Source organism: Notamacropus eugenii, chromosome 1 (assembly GCF_028372415.1).
Source record: "Notamacropus eugenii isolate mMacEug1 chromosome 1, mMacEug1.pri_v2, whole genome shotgun sequence".
NCBI classification, from domain to species: domain Eukaryota; kingdom Metazoa; phylum Chordata; class Mammalia; order Diprotodontia; family Macropodidae; genus Notamacropus; species Notamacropus eugenii.
In genome coordinates this window covers 402,929,982-402,949,138 of record NC_092872.1, presented here as the reverse complement: position 1 = coordinate 402,949,138, position 19,157 = coordinate 402,929,982, and the positions used below count along the sequence as shown (strand labels likewise).

Below are 19,157 nucleotides of genomic sequence, written 5' to 3'. Positions count from 1 at the left end.
TACAAGCACAACACTCAGGCATAATTTTCCAAACTTGCAAACACCTTGGAGAGCTATCCTAAAGAAAAAGAATGATGGTGTCTACATAGATAAATGTTAGTGCTCTATCTGAAATATTTTTGATATATGCATTCATTTTTCTATCTATTTTTTATGTTATGCTGTGTTACAGTGATTTGTACGAATGGATTTTATACATCAGAGAGAAATAAGAAAATATTACATTTCCTCATGAGCCAAATTAAAATACCTTAAGAAGTATCCTAAAGTGTGAATCTCCAAATGATGTGCTGTATTAAATTAGAGCCCAGCCCATATCAGCTAATGAGAAAACACATTTGAAAACGAATGGGAACTATAATGGCCTAGCATTCACAGGACAAGTTCAAGATAATAATATTGGGAACCTAAGAAGGAAACTGGGGACCAAGGGATCACCAGCTCTACCTTAACTTCTAATATATCTCTGAGAAAGTCATCTTCTTGTTAAGCTTAAAATCTCAGTGGGAAAAGGTATTCATGGTAATCACCCTGACATTCCTTGAGGGAAAATGAGGGCAGTGTGTCATTCTGCTTCAGGAGATAAAACTCATAGTTAACAATTCATTAAGGCCCCTCACAAGGTTACTTGTTTTAAGAGACATTCGGGAATCCCTCCCTATTTTTGAAGGCTTCAGCACTTAAACCCAGGGAGCAGCACCTCCTTTACCTGTTGTAAGACATCTGGATTTTGCTGCATGAAATGGAGCAGCCTCTGACCATCCTGAGAAATTTCTCGGTATCGAAGTGATTTCTTGCCTTCTTTTGCTATGTGCTTGAAGAGGTAGGTCACAATGTAATCCAAACTTGTACAACAGCTAGAAGAAACAATTGTATCTGCGAAAATGACAAAAAAGCAACAACAACAACAGTTTGATCTTATTTGAAATGCGTGTTCCAAATGACAAATATCCAAATCTATAATAATAATGATAATGATAATACTCTTTGTATTGTGCTTGGGCTTTTGGATTTTCTGAGGGATGTGACATTATCTTATTTGTCCTCCCAACAATCTGGGGAGTCTGGAATATCAAGCTTCAGAAACTGAAACCCCCAAAAGTAAAGGGGCTTTAATGAATAGCAGTCACACAGCTAACTAGTTACTGTGGCTACAGCTAATGACAGCTCAGTGCAATGATGTCTATTGCACTAATACTGAGCTCATACATCCCAAGGAGTCACTCTTAACCTGGTCTTGCATATGAGTCAATAACTTCCATCTGTCTGCACTTAAGTGTGCATGTGCACACGTATGCGTATACATACATACACACACACACATACACACACACCCCAAACATAATATGAGTTATCACTAAGTTCTTGAACTCTTCATAATCTTCATTTTATGGAGAAGGGACTGAGGCACCATGAGGTTAAATGAATTTCTAATGACTTACAGCAGGTTAGTGAGAGAATGACCATGTACATTCTTTGCTCTTGGTTTTCTGCTCTTTTACCACCTCTTTCCATAACAGAACTTTGTCCTGACATTGGGAGTCATTCTGCTCCCCAGTGGGAGAAGGTCCAGTTTTTTAGTGCTGCCTGCACTCTGTTCAATCTCCTCCTCATCCCAACTTGGACTCTACCTCAAGGATAGGTAAGTTTTCATGTTACCTTGCCCAGAATCAGGACACCATGAAATTTCCAAGCCACAATGTCTGCCCTGGCTCTTCCTGGCTCTCCCATTAAAAGGTAAGTTCCTTTAGGGCAGTACTGTCTTGGCTGCTTGTATTTATTTGTATCCTCAGCACTTAGCACAGTGACTGGTCCAAGTCATGGTTTAATAAATGACTCTCATGACAAGCTTGCATTCTATCTGTGTGCAGTTATATCTTACTCTGACTTCTCAGCCTCTCAATTTTTTGTTTGGTTTTGCTTTCTATCTGAACTCTTGTCTTCCAGTTCTCACCTCGAAATGTCTCTTTTTCTGGAGTAAATTTTTAACCAGAAGCTCCATTACCAGAACAATTTCTTAAGACATAACTTTGATCCCAATAATAATAGCTCACTTTAAACTTTAAGGCTTGCAAAATGCTTTCTTTATAGCAATCCTATTAAGGAAGCAGTATAAAATTATTATCCTCATTTTATAGATGACAAAATAGAAGTTCTGGGACCTTAAATGACTGCCTGTGATCATACAACTTAGATATAACTGAAGCAAGATTTGAACCCAGGTTCATTACAGCATGCTGCCTCTCCTATGCCTTCATGTTTTTTTCTTCTTGATTTACATTCTGATTCTGAAGCTTTAATAGTAGGCATTTTGGGCATATTACGAAGTTTATAAAAATAATTAGCTTATAGTTTGTTTCAAGTGTACAGATGTAAATTACCCATTATATATCACCCAAATATCACATAAAGTATCCATGAAAGTTCTGCTGTTAGTGCTCATAATGGTTTGGAATAGGCAAAGGGAACAAGATTTTTCAGAATTCTGAATAGGGCTCCAAAACCAGAAGTGAGGATCAACCAATCAACTCATATTTACTGAGTGACCACAGGACATATGACCCATGTATCAGAGAATTGGGTGTTACTCTGCTTTTAAGGAGAGGAACCATGAACATTATATAATTTACAGTGATAGTGTAGCCCAAATTAGATTAGTCATAGTTAGAGGAAGTAACTAAACTGGGATAGACCTAAAGGTCATCTAGACCATCTCTTTAGTTTACTGAAGCCCAGGAAGATAAAGGGACTTAATAGAGGTCACACAAGTAATAAAGAGCGATGAAATTTAAATTCGGTTCTCTTGACTCCATGCCCAGTTGACATCAGAATAACCTACTTGGAGGACAGGTTGTGACATAAGACTTGCAAATGGGCACATTTAACCTGGAAATACTTTCTGGAGGAAGTGAGCCCCAAATTGTGATTTCAAAAGAATGATACATATAAGTATGGCAAGGAGAGAAAGACAGAGAGAGAAAGAGAAAGATAGATAGACAGATAGACAGATAGATAGATAGATAGACAGAGAGAGAGAGAGAGAGAGAGAGAGAGAGAGAGAGAGAGAGAGAGAGAGAGAGAATATTATTCAAGACCATTGGGTAAGTATTTAACAGAGCCTGAGAATAGAGGATAAGGGAAATTTAGGCAAGGTCACAAACAGTGGAGAGTCAGAGTCTAAATGTTAGGCATGGAACATGGATGGGAAGCAATGATGGTCTAGTGTGCTATGCAACTGGTGGGCTTGAAAGACAAGGGGTCCCTGGAATTAATATGCAAAGCTACCAGGTCCATTTGAGCATCAGAGGACTTCAATCATATAACAGGGAGTCTTATGAATGATCTCAATAGATAATAGATTTACTTTTAAGTATCCTAAAGATGCTATGGAATACGTGACAACTTCCATCTCTAGATGAGAGAGAGAGAGACAGACAGACAGAGAGACAGAGAGACAGAGACACAGAGAGACAGAGAGACAGAGAAACAGAGACAGAGAGAGAGAGAGAGAGAGAGAGAGAGAGAGAGAGAGAGAGAGAGAGAGAGAGAGAGAGAGGGAGAGAGAGAGAGACTTGTTGAGCCAAGTAGCTTTCACTTTTCCATCAATTCCCACAGCATCTTCCTTTGAAGTCCAATTGGGAATGTGAGCCCAGTAACTTAGCATCTACAAAAGACAGCAAAAAATATCATGGCTCTGGTTTCTCCTCACCAATGAGCTGCAATATGCTATCAATCATATGAAAATTATAAAGACTTCACATAGAGTTTAGTGATCACATGCCATGCAGGTTGCATTATGAGGTTCCAATACACTGAGTCAGCTGTGAAAAAGCCATGTAAACACTTTAGACAAGAAGGCTGGAGTGTTTATCCTTGCAATAAAAGCAGAGGAGAGCTTCCATTACAGCTGATTTATAGTTGGGAGTTTCTAAAGGAATAAATATTATTTCAGGGGATATTATAAAATGTGGAATCAGAGGGAATATAGGGTGTTTGGTCAGAACTGGAATGAATAGTGCTGAGAAATGAGTATTTTTGGCCTTTTTCATCCATGGCTCAAGCTATCGCATTAGATTCAAATGTTAACATTCCCAAGCCATAAAGGGAGCGACAAAAGTCATGAATCTTTATATTCTGCCCAAGTGAATAAGTCAGCTCAGGGGATTTAATTTTCTAAATAAAAGGTTAGGTGCTTTATTTTTATAATTTGGAGAATGACATATAAGTTCTAATACACACTCTGCCCTTTCCAACAGCAGTTTGTCAGGGTAGCATGCCTTTCCTGGCTGCCATGTACCTCTCCAAGGATAGCACTGTCAGTCATGCTTCCCCATCACCGTGAGTTGGAGACAACTTTCAAAAAGTTAACTACGTAGGAATCAGTGGCTTTTTAGTCATGTTTGATTGTGGGATTTTCTTGGCAAAGATACTAAAGTGTTTTGTGATTTCCTTCTCCAGCTCATTTTACAGATGAGGAAACTGTAAAAGCAAACAGGGTTGTGACTTATCCAGGGTCACATGGCTAACAAGTGTCTGACACTGAATTTGAACTCAGGAAGATAAATCTTCCTGACTCTAGGCCCAGCACTCTCTCCACTGTGCCACCTAGCTGCTCTAACTACATAAAAAAGAGTTGCCTAATTGGGATTTAAGAAGGATAACAAGGCTGAATTCAAATTTGGCTCTGGCTTAAAACTTCTCAGTTTGGGGAGAAGGGTTGGGGTTTCAGGGAAAGACTAGTTGGGATTAAACATTGATCGAGTCTAGTTAAAACTTCCCAGCAGGACAGAACTAGGACTGATATAAAACATAAAGGATCAGTAGTCTATGGTCTATAAAGACAGAAATAATGGGAGGCATGACTCAGTGAACTCAGAAATTACTCTGAGAATCAATTCATTCATTTAAGGAACATTTATTGAAGAACAAGCTTTTATTAAGTATTTCCTATGTGTCAAACACTATTTTAAGCACTGGATACTGTAGATAGAAATACAAGCAAAAAGAGACAGAAAATGCCTTCCAGGAGCTTATATTTTCATGGGGGAAGACAACAAACAAAAAGGAGATGAAAAGCAGTGGGGAGGGGAGAAGAAGGTCCCTGGTGCAGAAACATGATTTTCAAGTCCAGAAAGTCAAGAATAGGGTAGAGAGAAGAATTAAGGCAGGCTGGCCTGAGCCCCTGCACAAAACAGCAAGGGGGAAAGGGGTAGGCCTTCTGAGGGATATTCAGTGGTTAGAAGGATGTAGAGGTAGTAGGTAGGATATTTCAGGGGGAGGAGGTCCCAGGTGTTAAGGGAAGCTCAAGGATGACACTGTAATAGAGACATGGTTTTGAAGTGCACAAAGTCAGGAACAGGGATAAGAGGGCATCTACTGTGTGCTCAGTATTGGACTAGGCACCAACCTAAGAGAAGTGAAAGACCATCTTTGTTCTGGAAGAGATTATGCACCAAATGAAGAGACAAAGAAACATGAAATGAACTGATGGTAATTTTAAGATAATATATGAATGAGTACAAAGTAATTTGGGCAAAACTATGCATACAGCTATAATACAGAAGTGATTAGTATGGCATAAGAGCGGTGAATCCCTGAAGGCTTTTTGCAGAAATTTTGAACTGGATATTGAAGAATTACTAGATTTGGTTGGTGGAGGTAGATAGGAAGAGAGCCCATTTTAAGGAGAGAAAATACCAGGTGGGAATTATGAAAATGTGAGTATCAGGTTAGGGGGAGGCAAGTAGATCATCTTGGTTGGAACAGAACTTCCAAGGGACTAGCAAGAGATGAAATAGGAAAGGTAAAGAAGAGTTGCTGGTGGCCTTGAATGCTCTATTGAAGAATTTGGATTTGGCAAATCAGACCATGAGAGGCACTATGGAATGGTAGATAAAGAGCCTACTTCAAAGCTGGGAAGACATACTACAGGTTGTGTGTATCGCTGGCAAATCACTTAAAACTCTCGGTGCTCAAGCAGCACTCTAAGACTAGGTTGCAGAATGGTTCCACATCTGCATTGGGAGAGGGAGTTTCCTTCTCTGGAGATTCCTTACGCCAATACAGTCATAGGCATGGGAGAAAACAAAGACCACTGGGAATGATTAGAAATTCCTGATAGCAAGGGGCTCTAGGAGGCAGTTGCCATAATCTTGGAATGGGGTAAAGAACTCCTGGCATGTGGGAATAAAAAGATGTTGTTGTGTCTGTCCTTCATTGTTGAAGAAGATCAGAGACATCACCATGGTGGATAACGGGTGATATCTTCACTTGTACATGAACTGGATTTAAGGGAGACAGAGTTGCACAAAGCTGTCAACCTCACTCTCTTTTCCTGTCATCAAAGCCCCAAAGCAGGACAGAAGTGATGGCCTGGGATGCAGTGGAAAACCTTGGTGTCTTTGGTCAGATCAAGTTCTAAGCATTCCACAGTGCCTGCTTCAGCCGTATTCATGGCTGTTTGAACAAATTGTTCTCATTTGCTCATTCCTCTGGGGGAAGTCTTCACATGCTTGGGTTATACATCCCCTCCAACTGTGCCAAGGTAACCTACCATGGTGTGGCCACTGCACATGCTACAGCCTGAATAAAGAGATACACCAAATCCTAGACACAAATCAAGAACAGGTATGACTTGGTGATTGAGTCGATGTGGGGAAGAAGAGAGAAAAATGGAAAATATTGTTTTGAGATTGGGGAAACAAAAGGCTGAAAAGACTATGGACAGTGATGGGGAGGCTTTAAGGGAAGATGATGAATTCATTTTCCTCAGTTTCATAAAGCAGCAAGAGATCCACCCAGAGCTCTAGAAGAGGTAGAATAGTTTAGAGGGTCAGGGAAACAGAGGTGGGAATCATGTATTCTGAGGAACAGCTGAAATCATGGCAAAAAGTATGATCTTTTTGAAGCAGCCAGTAAAGATGAAGGAGAGCACAGGCAAAAAGACTGAAAATCAAGCAAAGGAAACAAAGAAGTGTAGGAGAATCATGAAAACTAATATCATAAAAGCAAAACTGGGCAGTTTCCAAGATAACTGGAACAGCCCAAGTAAACAAGGTAGTAACAGCTTTGCCCTTCAGTTTACATAGTGTTTTACAAATATTTTCTTATTGGTTTCTCATTGGTTTTACATACATTTTCTTACTGGTTTCTCAGAACTCTGTGAGCAACATAATAAAGCCTATTATCATCCCTATTTTACAGATGAGAAAACAGAGGCCCAGAGGGTTTAACTCCAGACACAGCTAGTACCTGTCAGAGTCAGAACTTGAAATCAGGTCTTGTGAGCCAGCCCAGTGCTTATCCCATTGATCCAAGTAAATTCTGACACAGAGTTTATGAGTGGAAAAGATCCTGTTTTCACTTGGCTCAGTAATTTATTTCTGTGCATTTTCCCTAACTTCCCCCCCCTTCCCCCTGCCCAACCCCTTTACTCTTTAGTCAGTATCTATTGAATGCAGACTATATGTTAACACACCATACCTGAGGGGAAAGGGGATTCTCTCCTTCTAACATCAGAGGTTCCCAAAGTGGGAGATACCACCCCCAAGAGGCTCTGGCATGATGGAAGGGGTGGTAGTAGCCTCGGGTGCAATTGGGGGGTGTTGAATAAAAATAAGGGGGTGGTGGGAGGTTAAGGAAAAAAGAGAAGTTAAGAAAATTTTGAAAAACCGTTTGTACATGTTTCATCTGTTGTGTAATGGAGTTATAGTGATTACATTACTTTTCAAATAATCACACAAAATGCAAGTTGTAACCATTCAGTGGTCAAGTCCGCTGACAGGTCTTAACAAGTAAGTGTTAGCAGGTGAGTGTGCATCAATAGGAATATGTGTGTGTAATGACTTGTTTACAGTATGATACTATATGATTACATGATGCAATATTGCATCATGAAAATTCCAATGGAGGAAAACCCCTACAAATTTACAATAAATTATTAATTTGAGATGCATCATTTAAAAAATTACATTTTTAAATGATACAAATTTAAAAAAAAACAAACCATTAAAGGGTTAAAGAAAGTAGACTTCTGGGGGGGGGGGACATTGAGTAAATTTTTTTTAAAAGGGGGTGGTAGGCCAAATAAGTTTGGGAACCTTTGCACAAGTGGAAGGATATGGTCTTGTTTGCCTTTACTTTTCTCATTCTTCATTTCCTTTTTCCTTTCTCTACACTGCAATTTTCTTGAAGCTAATAAAATCAGATTTCAACTTTAATCAAATATCTGGACAATGATCCACTAAAACGTTAATGAGTGATGGTCAATTACAAGACTACTGAATTTTTTATACCACATTGAACATACCAGACTAGTTATTTTCCTATCATTGATTCAATTACTTCCCCAACCTCTCCCTCTATATTTCTTTCCACTGAGAATGTACTGCTAATCCTATAAAATCTAAATAGGTTTGTGACCTGAACAATATCTACAAGTATCTTCTTGTAATTCATAAGCACTAAAAAAGAATACCAGTATTGACCTTCCTACATACTTGACTATTGTCTCTAAGACACACTAAGGCAGCTGATAGCATAGTGGATACAGAGAAGGGAATGGGTTTGGAGTCAGGGTTCAAATTTGGCTTCTAATTGCGTATATCTCTTAGCCTGTTTGTCTCAGTTTCCTCATTGGTAAAACGGAGATAATAATAGTACTTACCCCCCAGGGTTGTTGTGAGGACCAAATGAGATAATGTCTGTAAACCACTTAGCATAGTGACTGGCACATAGTAGGTGTCATACAGAAACTAGCTATTATTATTACTAGATAAAACGAACAATTCACATGCGAGTGCTTTTCAACTTTAGTGAAGAGAAGGTCCTATCAATTTGTATATCAATTTCTTAAACAGTAGTATGAAGAAAAAAAAAAAGCAGGTAAAAGCCATTAAAACTAATATTGTATACAAGGAAATTATTTCCATGTCCAGAAAGACAACATGGAACAGTTATTTGTGATGATATAATTAGAGAGCATCACTCACACAGATTTTATGGTCTCTAAGATGAGGGACTACAGTGACTTTCGTTAGTGCCCATCCTCTCTAACTATCTTGTGTATTTAACTCTGAACACATTTATTGTATCTGTATTTATATACACGTTTTCTCCTCCAAACAGAATATAAGCACCTTGAGAATAGGGATTATTTCATTTTTCCATCTTATCTCCTACACTGAGCACAGGCCCTGTACATAGTAGGCACCTTGCCTAGTGATTGATTCACAATGCTGTTCATACAATAAGTTCTTAATAAATGTTTAAATTTAATTCTTTGCAGCCTTATTCTAGCACAGGAAATACTTTTCTCAGTTCTGAAATAGCCACATTCTACAATAAAGGTACCTGTGGGCAGTTTTCATTGTCTATGGAAAGAGGCAGGAGGCTAATCCAAAGCTCTCTTTTTCTATCAACCAGATCCTCAAATATTACAACCATATGCACCTAAAAATGGATTTGACCTCCCAAATCACCCACACGAATGAAAGAGACAAGATCCCAGAACTTAGAGGAGGAATGGTGTATGTGCTTCTTGTCTTGTTCTTTTTCATTCCATAGGGTTCAGCAGAATGATTTCATTCAACATTTACTGAGTATCTACTATCAGTGAAGTAAAATGATCAGAGGATGTGGGACTCAGACAATAATAATAGTGACAATTGAATTTTTAATGTTTACAAAGTACTTTGCTATTGTTAGTCCTTTCAGTCTTGTCAGGGTTTTCTTGGCAAAGATATAGGAATGCTTTGCCATTTCATTCTCTAGCTCATTTTATAGGGGAGGAAACTGAGGCAAACAGGGTTAACTGATTTTCCCAGGGTCACCCAGCTAGTAAGTGTCTGAGGTTGGATTTGAAGTCAGTCTTCTTGACTCTAGACCCAGTGCTCTATCTACTGTGCCACACCATGCCTGCGTAACCCATTAGTATTGACATAATTCCTTCTGGACACTCAATGAATCTCCCAGGAGAAGGCAGACAGGCTGTCATCTGTACCACTGCAGGGAGTTGCATATGTTGAGGAGATAACAGATTCATCCAAGAATCAAAGTTAGGAAAAACAATGATTAGAGTTATTCAAAAGAGGGGTGGGTCTATTCTGGAGGCAAGGAACCCCTTCAATGGCTTTTCTTAAAGACTTCACTTCAAGAATAGAATAGCTGATGGCTTCTCGGGGATGATGTTAAGGGAGATCTTGTTCAGAGGTAAGTTGAAGAAAATGGTCTCTGAGGTCTCTTTCAACTCAAAGAGTCTGAAATCATTCTCAGGTGATTGTCGTTCCCTTCTTTACAGATCAGAACTGGGATTCAAAGAAGCTGTGCCATAACCTCATAAAACAGAATTGTTATGAGGATTGAATGGAATACTGGATATGTAAAACATAAATGGAAGGTGGTGGTAATTTTTCTTTGAATCCATTTCATGGCATACTGTGGGCAAAACTTTGGTTAAATAAATAAAGTACAAAGTCCTTTACATAAATCATACTATTTGAGCCTCAAATCAACCCTATTATGTAGGTACTATAGGTATCATTTTCTCCATTTTAGAGTTAAGGAGACTGAGACTTAGCCATGATCTGCCCAAAGACCCAGGTCAAGGAAGTGCCAGAGGCCACTCTGGCATAGCACCCAAGCTAACCTAACTCCTGGCCCTGCATTTTCCTCACTCTTTCCCATTCTGACTCCCAAGGAGATGGAGATCCAGGCAACATAAAAGCAAAAAAAAAAAAAAATCAATAAAAATCTGTTAAAAAAGAAAAACTAGTAACAATTGCACCATACATATGCAGAGCATTTAATCATTTTTACACACCGCTTTCACATATATTACTGATATTGACCCTAACACCCCTGAAAGGTTGGCAGGAAGGGAAATGTTATTATTCCCATTTCAGAGATGAAACAGAGGCTCAGGGAGTGTGAGTGACTTGACCAGGGTCACACAGAAAGGAAGGAAGGAACCAGGACTTGAAGTGCAGGTCTTTGCACACACTGTGTTGCCTCAAATGGAAATAGGAATAATGATTTTATGTACAAGATATCACGTAAAGCAAGAGATGATGTAGTGGAGCAAGGGCTGTACCTAAGGTCAGCAAGGTCTCAGTTCAAGTTCTGCCTCTGATCTGTTCTGACTGTTACTTTGGGCAAGTCACTGAAACTCTCAGTCTCACAGTTAAGACTAAAGCTAATGACCTGCATTAGTAGTGGGATGAAATCATAGTTTTTGATACCCCAAAGGTGCTTAAACAGTGACACAACTAGGAATGCAGAAGTGGGAGAGATGGCTTTTTGCCTGGGCAATTGGGGAATACTTTTGCAAGTGGCACTATCTGAGCTAGATCTTGAAGCCTTAATAGGATATGAAAGTTTAGAGATGGGGTTGGACATTCTATCCATTTGGAGAGAACAGCATGAACAAAGATGCAGAAGGAGCAGTGTGTTTAAAGATATCTTAGCAATGTAGTTTGGCTGGGAAAAAAAAAGGTACCACTGGGGGAGTAATAGGATCTAAGGCACAGACTGGAGCCAGAATGTGGCAGGCCCTAAATACCAGGCTGAGGACTTATTGCTTCACTGAGCAAGCAATGGGGAGCCTTTGCAAGGTTTTTTTTGTTTTGTTTTTACACTTAATAGTATTTTAATTATTTTCCAATTATATGTAAAGATAGCTTTCAATATTCATTTTTGTAAGATTTTGAGTGTCAAATTTTTCTCTCTCCCTACCTTCCCTCCTCCCTCCCCAAGACAGCAAGCAATATAGGTTATACATGTACAATCATGTTAAACATATTTCCACATTAGTCACGTTGTGAAAAAAGAATCAGAAAAGGTAAAACCATGAGAAAGAAAAAACAAAAAAACAACAAAAAAGTGAAAATAGTATGCTTCAATCTGCATTTAGACTCCATAGTTCTTTCTCTGGATGTGGAGAGCATTTTCTATTATAAGCCTTTTGGAATTGTCTTGGATCATTGTATTGCTGAAAAAAGCTAAGTCCATCACAGCAGATCATTGCACAGTGTTGCTGTTACTGGTTTTGCTCACTTCATTCAGTATCAGTTCATGCAAGTCTTTCCAGGTTTTTATGAAATCTGTCTGCTCAACATTTATAGAACAATAGTATCCCATTACACTCATATACCCCGACTTCTTCAGCCACTCCTGAATTGCTGGGCATTGTCACAATTTCTAATTCTTTGCCACTGCAAAAAGAGCTGCTATAAATGTTTTTGTATATATGGATCTTTTCCCCTTTTTTTAATGATTTCTCTGGGATACAGACCTAGTATTGGTATTGCTGGATCAAAGGGTATGCACAGTTTTATAGCCCTTTGGGCATAGTTCCAAATTGTTCTCTAGAATGGCTGGATCAGTTCACAGCTCCACCAACAATTGTGTTAGTGTTCCAATTTTCCCACATCATCTCTGATATTTATCATTTTCCTTTCTGTCATATTAACCAATCTGATAGCTGTGAGGTGGCACCTCAGAGTTGTTTTAATTTGCATTTCTCTAATCAAGACTGATTTTGAAGATTTTTTTCCACATAATTATAGATAGCTTTAATTTCTTCATCTGAGAGCCATCTGTTCATGTTCTTTCACCATTATCATTTGGTGAATCACATATTCTTAGAAATTTGATTGAATTCTCTATATATTTGAGAAATGAGGCCTTTATCAGAAACATTGGCTGTAAAAACTGTTTTCCAGTTTTCTGCTTTCCTTCTAATCTTGGTTACATTGGTTTGTGCCAAATCTTTTAAATTTAATGTAATCAAAATACCCATTTCGTATTTCACAATGCTCTCTTTTGTTTGGTCATAAATTCCTCCCTTCTCCATAGATCTGACAGGTAAATTATTCCTTGCTCTCCTAATTTGCTTATGGTATCACCCTTTATGTCTAAATCATGTACCCATTTTTGATCTTATGGTATAGGTGTGAGATGTTGGTCTATGACTAAACTCTGCCACACTATTTGACAGTTTTCCCCAAAGTTGTCAAATAAAGAGTTCTTACCCCAGAAGCTGGAGTCTTTGAGTTTATCAAACAGTAATTACTATAATCATTTACTACTGTGTATTGTGTACCTAACCTATTCCACTGGCCCAACATTCTATTTCTTAGTCAATATGAAATAGTGTTGATGACTGTCACTTTGTAATGTAGTTTTAGATCTTATATGGCAAGGCCACTTTCTTCTGCATTTTTTTCACTAATTCCCCTGATATTCTTGACTTTTTTTCTTCCAGATGAGTTCTGTTATTATTTTTTCTAGCTCTATAAAATAATTTTTTGGTAGTTTGAGTGGTATGGCATTGAAAATGTAAAGTAATTTAGGTAAAATTATAATTTTTGTTATGTTAGCTTGGCCTACCCATGAGCAATTGATATTCTTCCAATTGTATAAATCTGATTTTATTTGTGAGAAAAGTTTTTTTATATTTGTGTTTATATTATTCCTGGGTATTTTTGGGCAGGTAGACTCCCAAATATTTTATGTTGTCTACAGTTATTTTAAACAGAATTTCTCTATCTCTTGCTGCTGGGCTTTGTCAGTAACATACAGAAATGACGATGATTATGTGGATTTATCTTATATTCTGCAACTTTGCTAAAGTTGTTAATTGTTTCAAGTAGTTTTTTACTTGATTCTCTAGGATTATCTAAGTATATCATCATATCTACAAAGAGGGATAGTTTTGTTTTCTCATTGCCTATTCTAATTTCTTCCATTTCCTTTTCTTCTCTTATTGCTAAAGCTAACATTTCTAGTACAATACTGAATAACAGTGGTGATAAAGGGAAACTTTGTTTCACCCCGATCTTACTGGGAATGCTTCTAGCTTATTGCCATTATATAATGTTTGCGGATTGTTTTAGAAAGATACTGCTTATCATTTTAAGGAAAACTCCATTTATTCCTGTGCTCTCTAGGAATGGGAGCTGTATTTTGTCAAAAGCCTTTTCTGCATCTATTGAGAAAGTATATGATTTTTGTTAGTTTTGTTATTGACGGTCAATTATGCTGATAGTTTTCCTAATACTGAACCAGCTCTGAATTCCTGGTATAAATCCCATCTGGTCACAGTGTATTATCCTCATGATGAATTGCTATAATCTCTTTGCTAATATTTTATTTAAAATTTTTGTGTCAATATTCATTAGGGAAATTGGTCTATAATTTTCTTTCTCTGTTTTGGCTCTTCCTGCCAAAAGCTGTTCCTGATTTAGGTATCAGCACCATATTTGTGTCATAAAAGGAATTTGGTAGGACTCCACCTATTTCCCTAAATAGTTTATATAGTTTTGGAATTGTTCTTTAAATGTTTGATAGAATTCACTTGTAAGTCCATTTGGTCCTGGAGATGTTTTTCTTAAGAAGTTCATTGACATTCAATTTCTTTTTCTAAAATGGAGTTATTTAAGTACTTTATTTCCTCTTCTGTTAATCTGAGCAATTTGTATTTTTGTAACTATTATATTTTTGTAACTATCCATCCATTTCATTTAAATTGCAGATTTATTGGCATGAAGTTGGGCAAAATAGCTCCTAATTATTGCTTTAACTTCCTCTTTGTTGGGGATGAATTAACACTTTTCATTTTTGACACTGGTAATTTAGTTTTCTTTATTTTAATCAAATTAACCAAAGGTTTATCTATTTTATTGTTTCCCCCCATAAAATCAGCTCTTAGTTTTATTCATTAATTTAATAGTTTCATCACTGTCAATTTTATTACTCTCTCCTTTGGTTTTCTGAACTTCTAGATTGGCATTTAATGGTAATTAATTTAATTGGTAATTATTTAAAAATAAAATTTAATTTTAACTTGTTTTTTTTCTAGCTTTTTTAGTTGATCTCTTCTTTCTCTATTCTGTTAATGTAAGCATTTAGAGATACAAAATTTCTCCTAGGAACTGCTTTGACTATATCCCATAAGTTTTGGTATGTTGTCTCATTGTTGTTCTTCTCTTTGATGAAATCACTGATTGTTCCTATGATTTGTTGTCTGATTCATTCGTTCTCTAGGATTAGATTATTTAGTTTCCAATTAATTTTTAATCTATCTTTCCATGGCCTTTAATTGCATGTAATTTTTATTGCATCATGATCTGAAAAGGATGCATTTAATATTTCTGCCTTTCTACATTTGACTGTGAGGTTTTATGCCCTAATACAGTCAGTTTTTGTGTAGGTGCCATGTACCACTGAGAAAAATGTATATTTCTTTCTAGCCTCATTGTTTTCTCCAGAGATCTATCATATCTAACTTTCCTAAAATTCTATTCACTTCCTTAACTTCTTTCTTGCTTATTTTGGGGTTAGATTCATCTAGTTCAGAGAGAGGGAGATTGAGGTCTCCTACCAGTATAGTTGTGCTTTTTATTCCTGTAATTCACTTAATTTCTTTGAGAATTTGGATGCTATATCACTTGGTGTATATATGTTTATGATTGGTCTTTGCAAATTTTAAAGCAAGGGAGTGACATAATGAGAGTGTTACACAACTGGAAATTATGCCAAAAAGTGACTAAAATCCTTCATCCAGAGAACCCATTGTTGGGCACATACCTCAATAAAGTTAAAGAGAAAAATTATGTGGATTTAATGAATCATAGCAATACTTTTTTTTTTTGTGATAGCAAAGAACTGGAAACAAAATAGATGTCAATAGAGAGGAGAATGTAATGGAATATTACTGTGTTGTAAGAAACACTGAATATGAAGAATTCAAAGAATCATGGCAAGTTCTACATTAACTGAAAAGCAATCAGCTTAGCAGAAACAGAAAGACAATCTGCACAATGATGACAACAATGTAAATCAAGCAAAAAAATATTGAATTGAATAATTTGAAATTATAATGACTAAGTTGGAATCTAGAGGAAATTTAAGAAAATAAACCCTTCTCCCTTCTTTGTAAAAGTCAGGGGGAGACTATGGATGTGAAACACTGCCTGTACAGTCAGATATGGGTGAGCTAGTTTTGTTGAACTAATTATTTCCCTCTTTTAAAAATATTTTGTTAAAAGAGATTGGTAGGTGAGGGCAGAAGAAAATATCTGGAAGTGAAAATTCCATGAAAACAAAATATTATCAATAAAATAAGAAATGGATACTTTGGGAAAATTGATTTAGCTTTGATGTGGAGGACAAATTGGAGAAAAACAAGAGCTAGCAAACTCATTAGGGAAAAAAAATTTCACCTTGAAAGAAGATTCACTCATTTGAATAATGTTGGAGCTATTAAGTGACAGAATAGGCCTTAAGTACATGGTCCTTATGGATTTGGAGAACTTGGGTTTGAATCACCTTTTCGCCACCAAGTCAACTGTATCAACTTGGGTCATATAACTCTGCTGAGCCTCTGTCCCCCTATCTGTTAAATAAATGGGTTGGGCTAGATGTCTGAAAGTCCCACAGTCCTATGTCTCATACAGCATATGATAATGAGATTTGATCTATATGAGACAGTTTAATGATTCTGTGAGATTAGCTAACCAGTTTTAAAGAGGAGTCAGAACTAGAGACAACTAAATTAACTGAGGTCAGTTTGGAATGTTGGTAAGATCTGTTAGGCTTACTGACAATACTGGGTTCTCTTGGGTTTTCCCAGAATACATCTGGTGTGCTCCCAACTCTTACAGTGATGTATCTGTATAGCTATCACACCTGGGCTGATTTAATGACTCTTTCTGGAGAGTTTCTCCTTTGGGTTTCATGACATTGATCTTCTTGTTCTCTTTTCTAACTGTCTAACCACCCCTTCTGAGTCTTCTTTGTTGGATCATCATTCATGACCTGCCCCCATCCATGGAGATGTACTCCAAGCATCTACACTGCACCCTCTTCTTTTCTCTTTCTTTCCAGTCACTCTTAGTGGTCTGCTCAGCCCTCATTCAATTTTCATCTCTCTGCAGATAACTTCCAGATCTATATATGTACAGCCCTAATTTCTCTCTATTTCTGCATCACCAACTACTTGTAGGAAACCTCTAAAGGATGCTATATAGGTATCTGAAACTTAGTATGATAAAAAAACCTTATCATTTTCTCCCTTAAACTTGCCCCTCCTCCAAACTTCCCTATTTTTCTTAAGAATACCACCATCCTTCTAGTAACTCCAGTCTGCAACCTCAGTCACTCCTGTTTCTCCCTTTCTCATTCTAATCAGTGCAAAGTCTTGTTTAAACTATGTTCACAGGATACCTCATATCCATTCCTTTCTCTTTATTTACACACAGCCCTTTACTACTTCTCACTTGGGATATTGAAAACAAAACAAAAAGTATGCCCACAGTTTCCACTCTCTCCCTTCTGCAACATATCTTGCACACAAGTACCAAAATAACTGTCCTAATGCACATATGTGACCTTGTCACTCTCCTGTTTCAGAAGCTTCTGTGTCTCTCTATTGCCTCTTGGATTAAATAAAAATTCCTCAGTTTTGCATTTAACATACTTCATAGTCTAGTACCAGCCTACATTTCTAGGCTTATTTCATGTTTCCTCTTTACATACTGTGTCCCAATCAAATGCTTTATTTGCTGTTTCCTAAATTTGACCTTCCATATCCTGTGTATGTGCCTTTGAACATGCTATCCACCATGTTTACAGCATACTTGGTGTACAGAGGTGTACCTCTGACTTTGAGATGCTTTCAATTTCTTCAAGGATAATTTTAAATGCCACTTTCTAGTCAGAGGCAGTCTCTCCTTATCCCCTACTTATTAGTGTTCACCCCCCCTCTATATATACATACACACACATATATACTCATATGCAATATATACATGTATATATACACACAAATTGTAATGCATGTATACATACATTACACACATACACACACAGACATGCACACCCACCAGATGTATATACTTTCCTATTTATATATCATATCCTGCCACTTGAATAAGCTTCCTGAGAGTATAGACTTTTATTTTGTCTTTGTATCTCTAGTGCCCATCATAAATGTTAACATAATAAGTGCTTAATAAATGTTTGTTGCACTGGCTTTCTTCTCCTTGTCTCCCCCATTCTCTTAACATACACACACACACACACATATACATACACACACACACACACACACACTCTCTTTATTCTCTGCCATATCATATTGGATATAACTTTGTCAGGTACCAATCCTCATCTGATGCTTGACAAAAGGTAGATATAATAAAGTATTGTATATATGACTGACAAGCAGTAAAATCATACTAGATCTCACTAGAAGACAAGCAATTCTGCAAATTCTTTAAGCTCATCAGAGCAAGGAGACATAGGAACATCCAATAGTAACCACAATTAAACAAATAAACCAACAAACAAAAACATAATTCAATGTAGAACAAAAGGAACATTTCCTGCCAGCTTGAATTTCAATTATAAAACCACCTTTTGCTTTGGATTCATGACAACTTGTTTTTTCTCCCTGATTTTAAGATGATTGTCGAAAGAGTACATATAGTAAGCTGCCACAATTACGTATTTCATCCAAAAACCAGAGTTCTACGTGATCCTTACCAAGAGCAGTTAGTCCCTCAGAGATAGATGTGAGAAAGAACATGAGCACCTGAGGCTCTAAATTAGTGATGAAACTCATGTGGTCCTGGGTGAGACATTCCAGGAGAGGGTAATAAGACTGGCTCAATTTCCGATATTGCTGAAACAAACAATGACAAGCCACAGGTAAGAAAAATGAAAACATGCTACACTACAGTAAAGATGGTAGTTTGTAATGTAGGAAATCACAAGGCTGTTTAAATGAGAGGTCAATAAATATACAGAATAATGACTTAATGAGTCCCAATTCAGCATTTAAAGGATTTTCAGTAGTAGTCTCTGATCTCTAGAAACCTTTATTTATGAAACCAACTATGCAATATGTAATCTCAGTTTCAGCTTATTATGTTATGAGTGCTTAAGTATAGGTCAAATCTCTGTTGAGTAAACACGGGCTAGTTTTCCAAATTACTATTATTTTTAAAAGATTTAAAATCTGAGCCACTGAACACAGCTTGAGGTAAGAGGCCTATTTCCTAAGGCTTGCCAATTTTTAACTTCTTCATGGATTTTCATTGCTAAAATGGGAGCTTACCCTGACTAGTGGGCTACCTTTTCATAATCATTAGCTTTTG

At 37.2% G+C, this 19,157-nt stretch overlaps 1 protein-coding gene across 2 annotated transcripts in view; it reads right to left on the bottom strand.

Moving 5' to 3' along the window:
• The window catches only part of RANBP17 (RAN binding protein 17), a 331,100-nt gene that overhangs the window by 27,179 nt on the left and 284,764 nt on the right, over positions 1-19,157 (bottom strand). For both annotated transcript variants that reach the window (XM_072630957.1, XM_072630955.1), the window contains exons 24-25: positions 18,544-18,682; positions 710-876 (exon numbers count right to left, since the gene is read on the bottom strand). In XM_072630957.1, the coding sequence (XP_072487058.1) occupies positions 710-876; positions 18,544-18,682 (306 nt within the window). The remainder of the gene's footprint in view (positions 1-709; positions 877-18,543; positions 18,683-19,157) is intronic.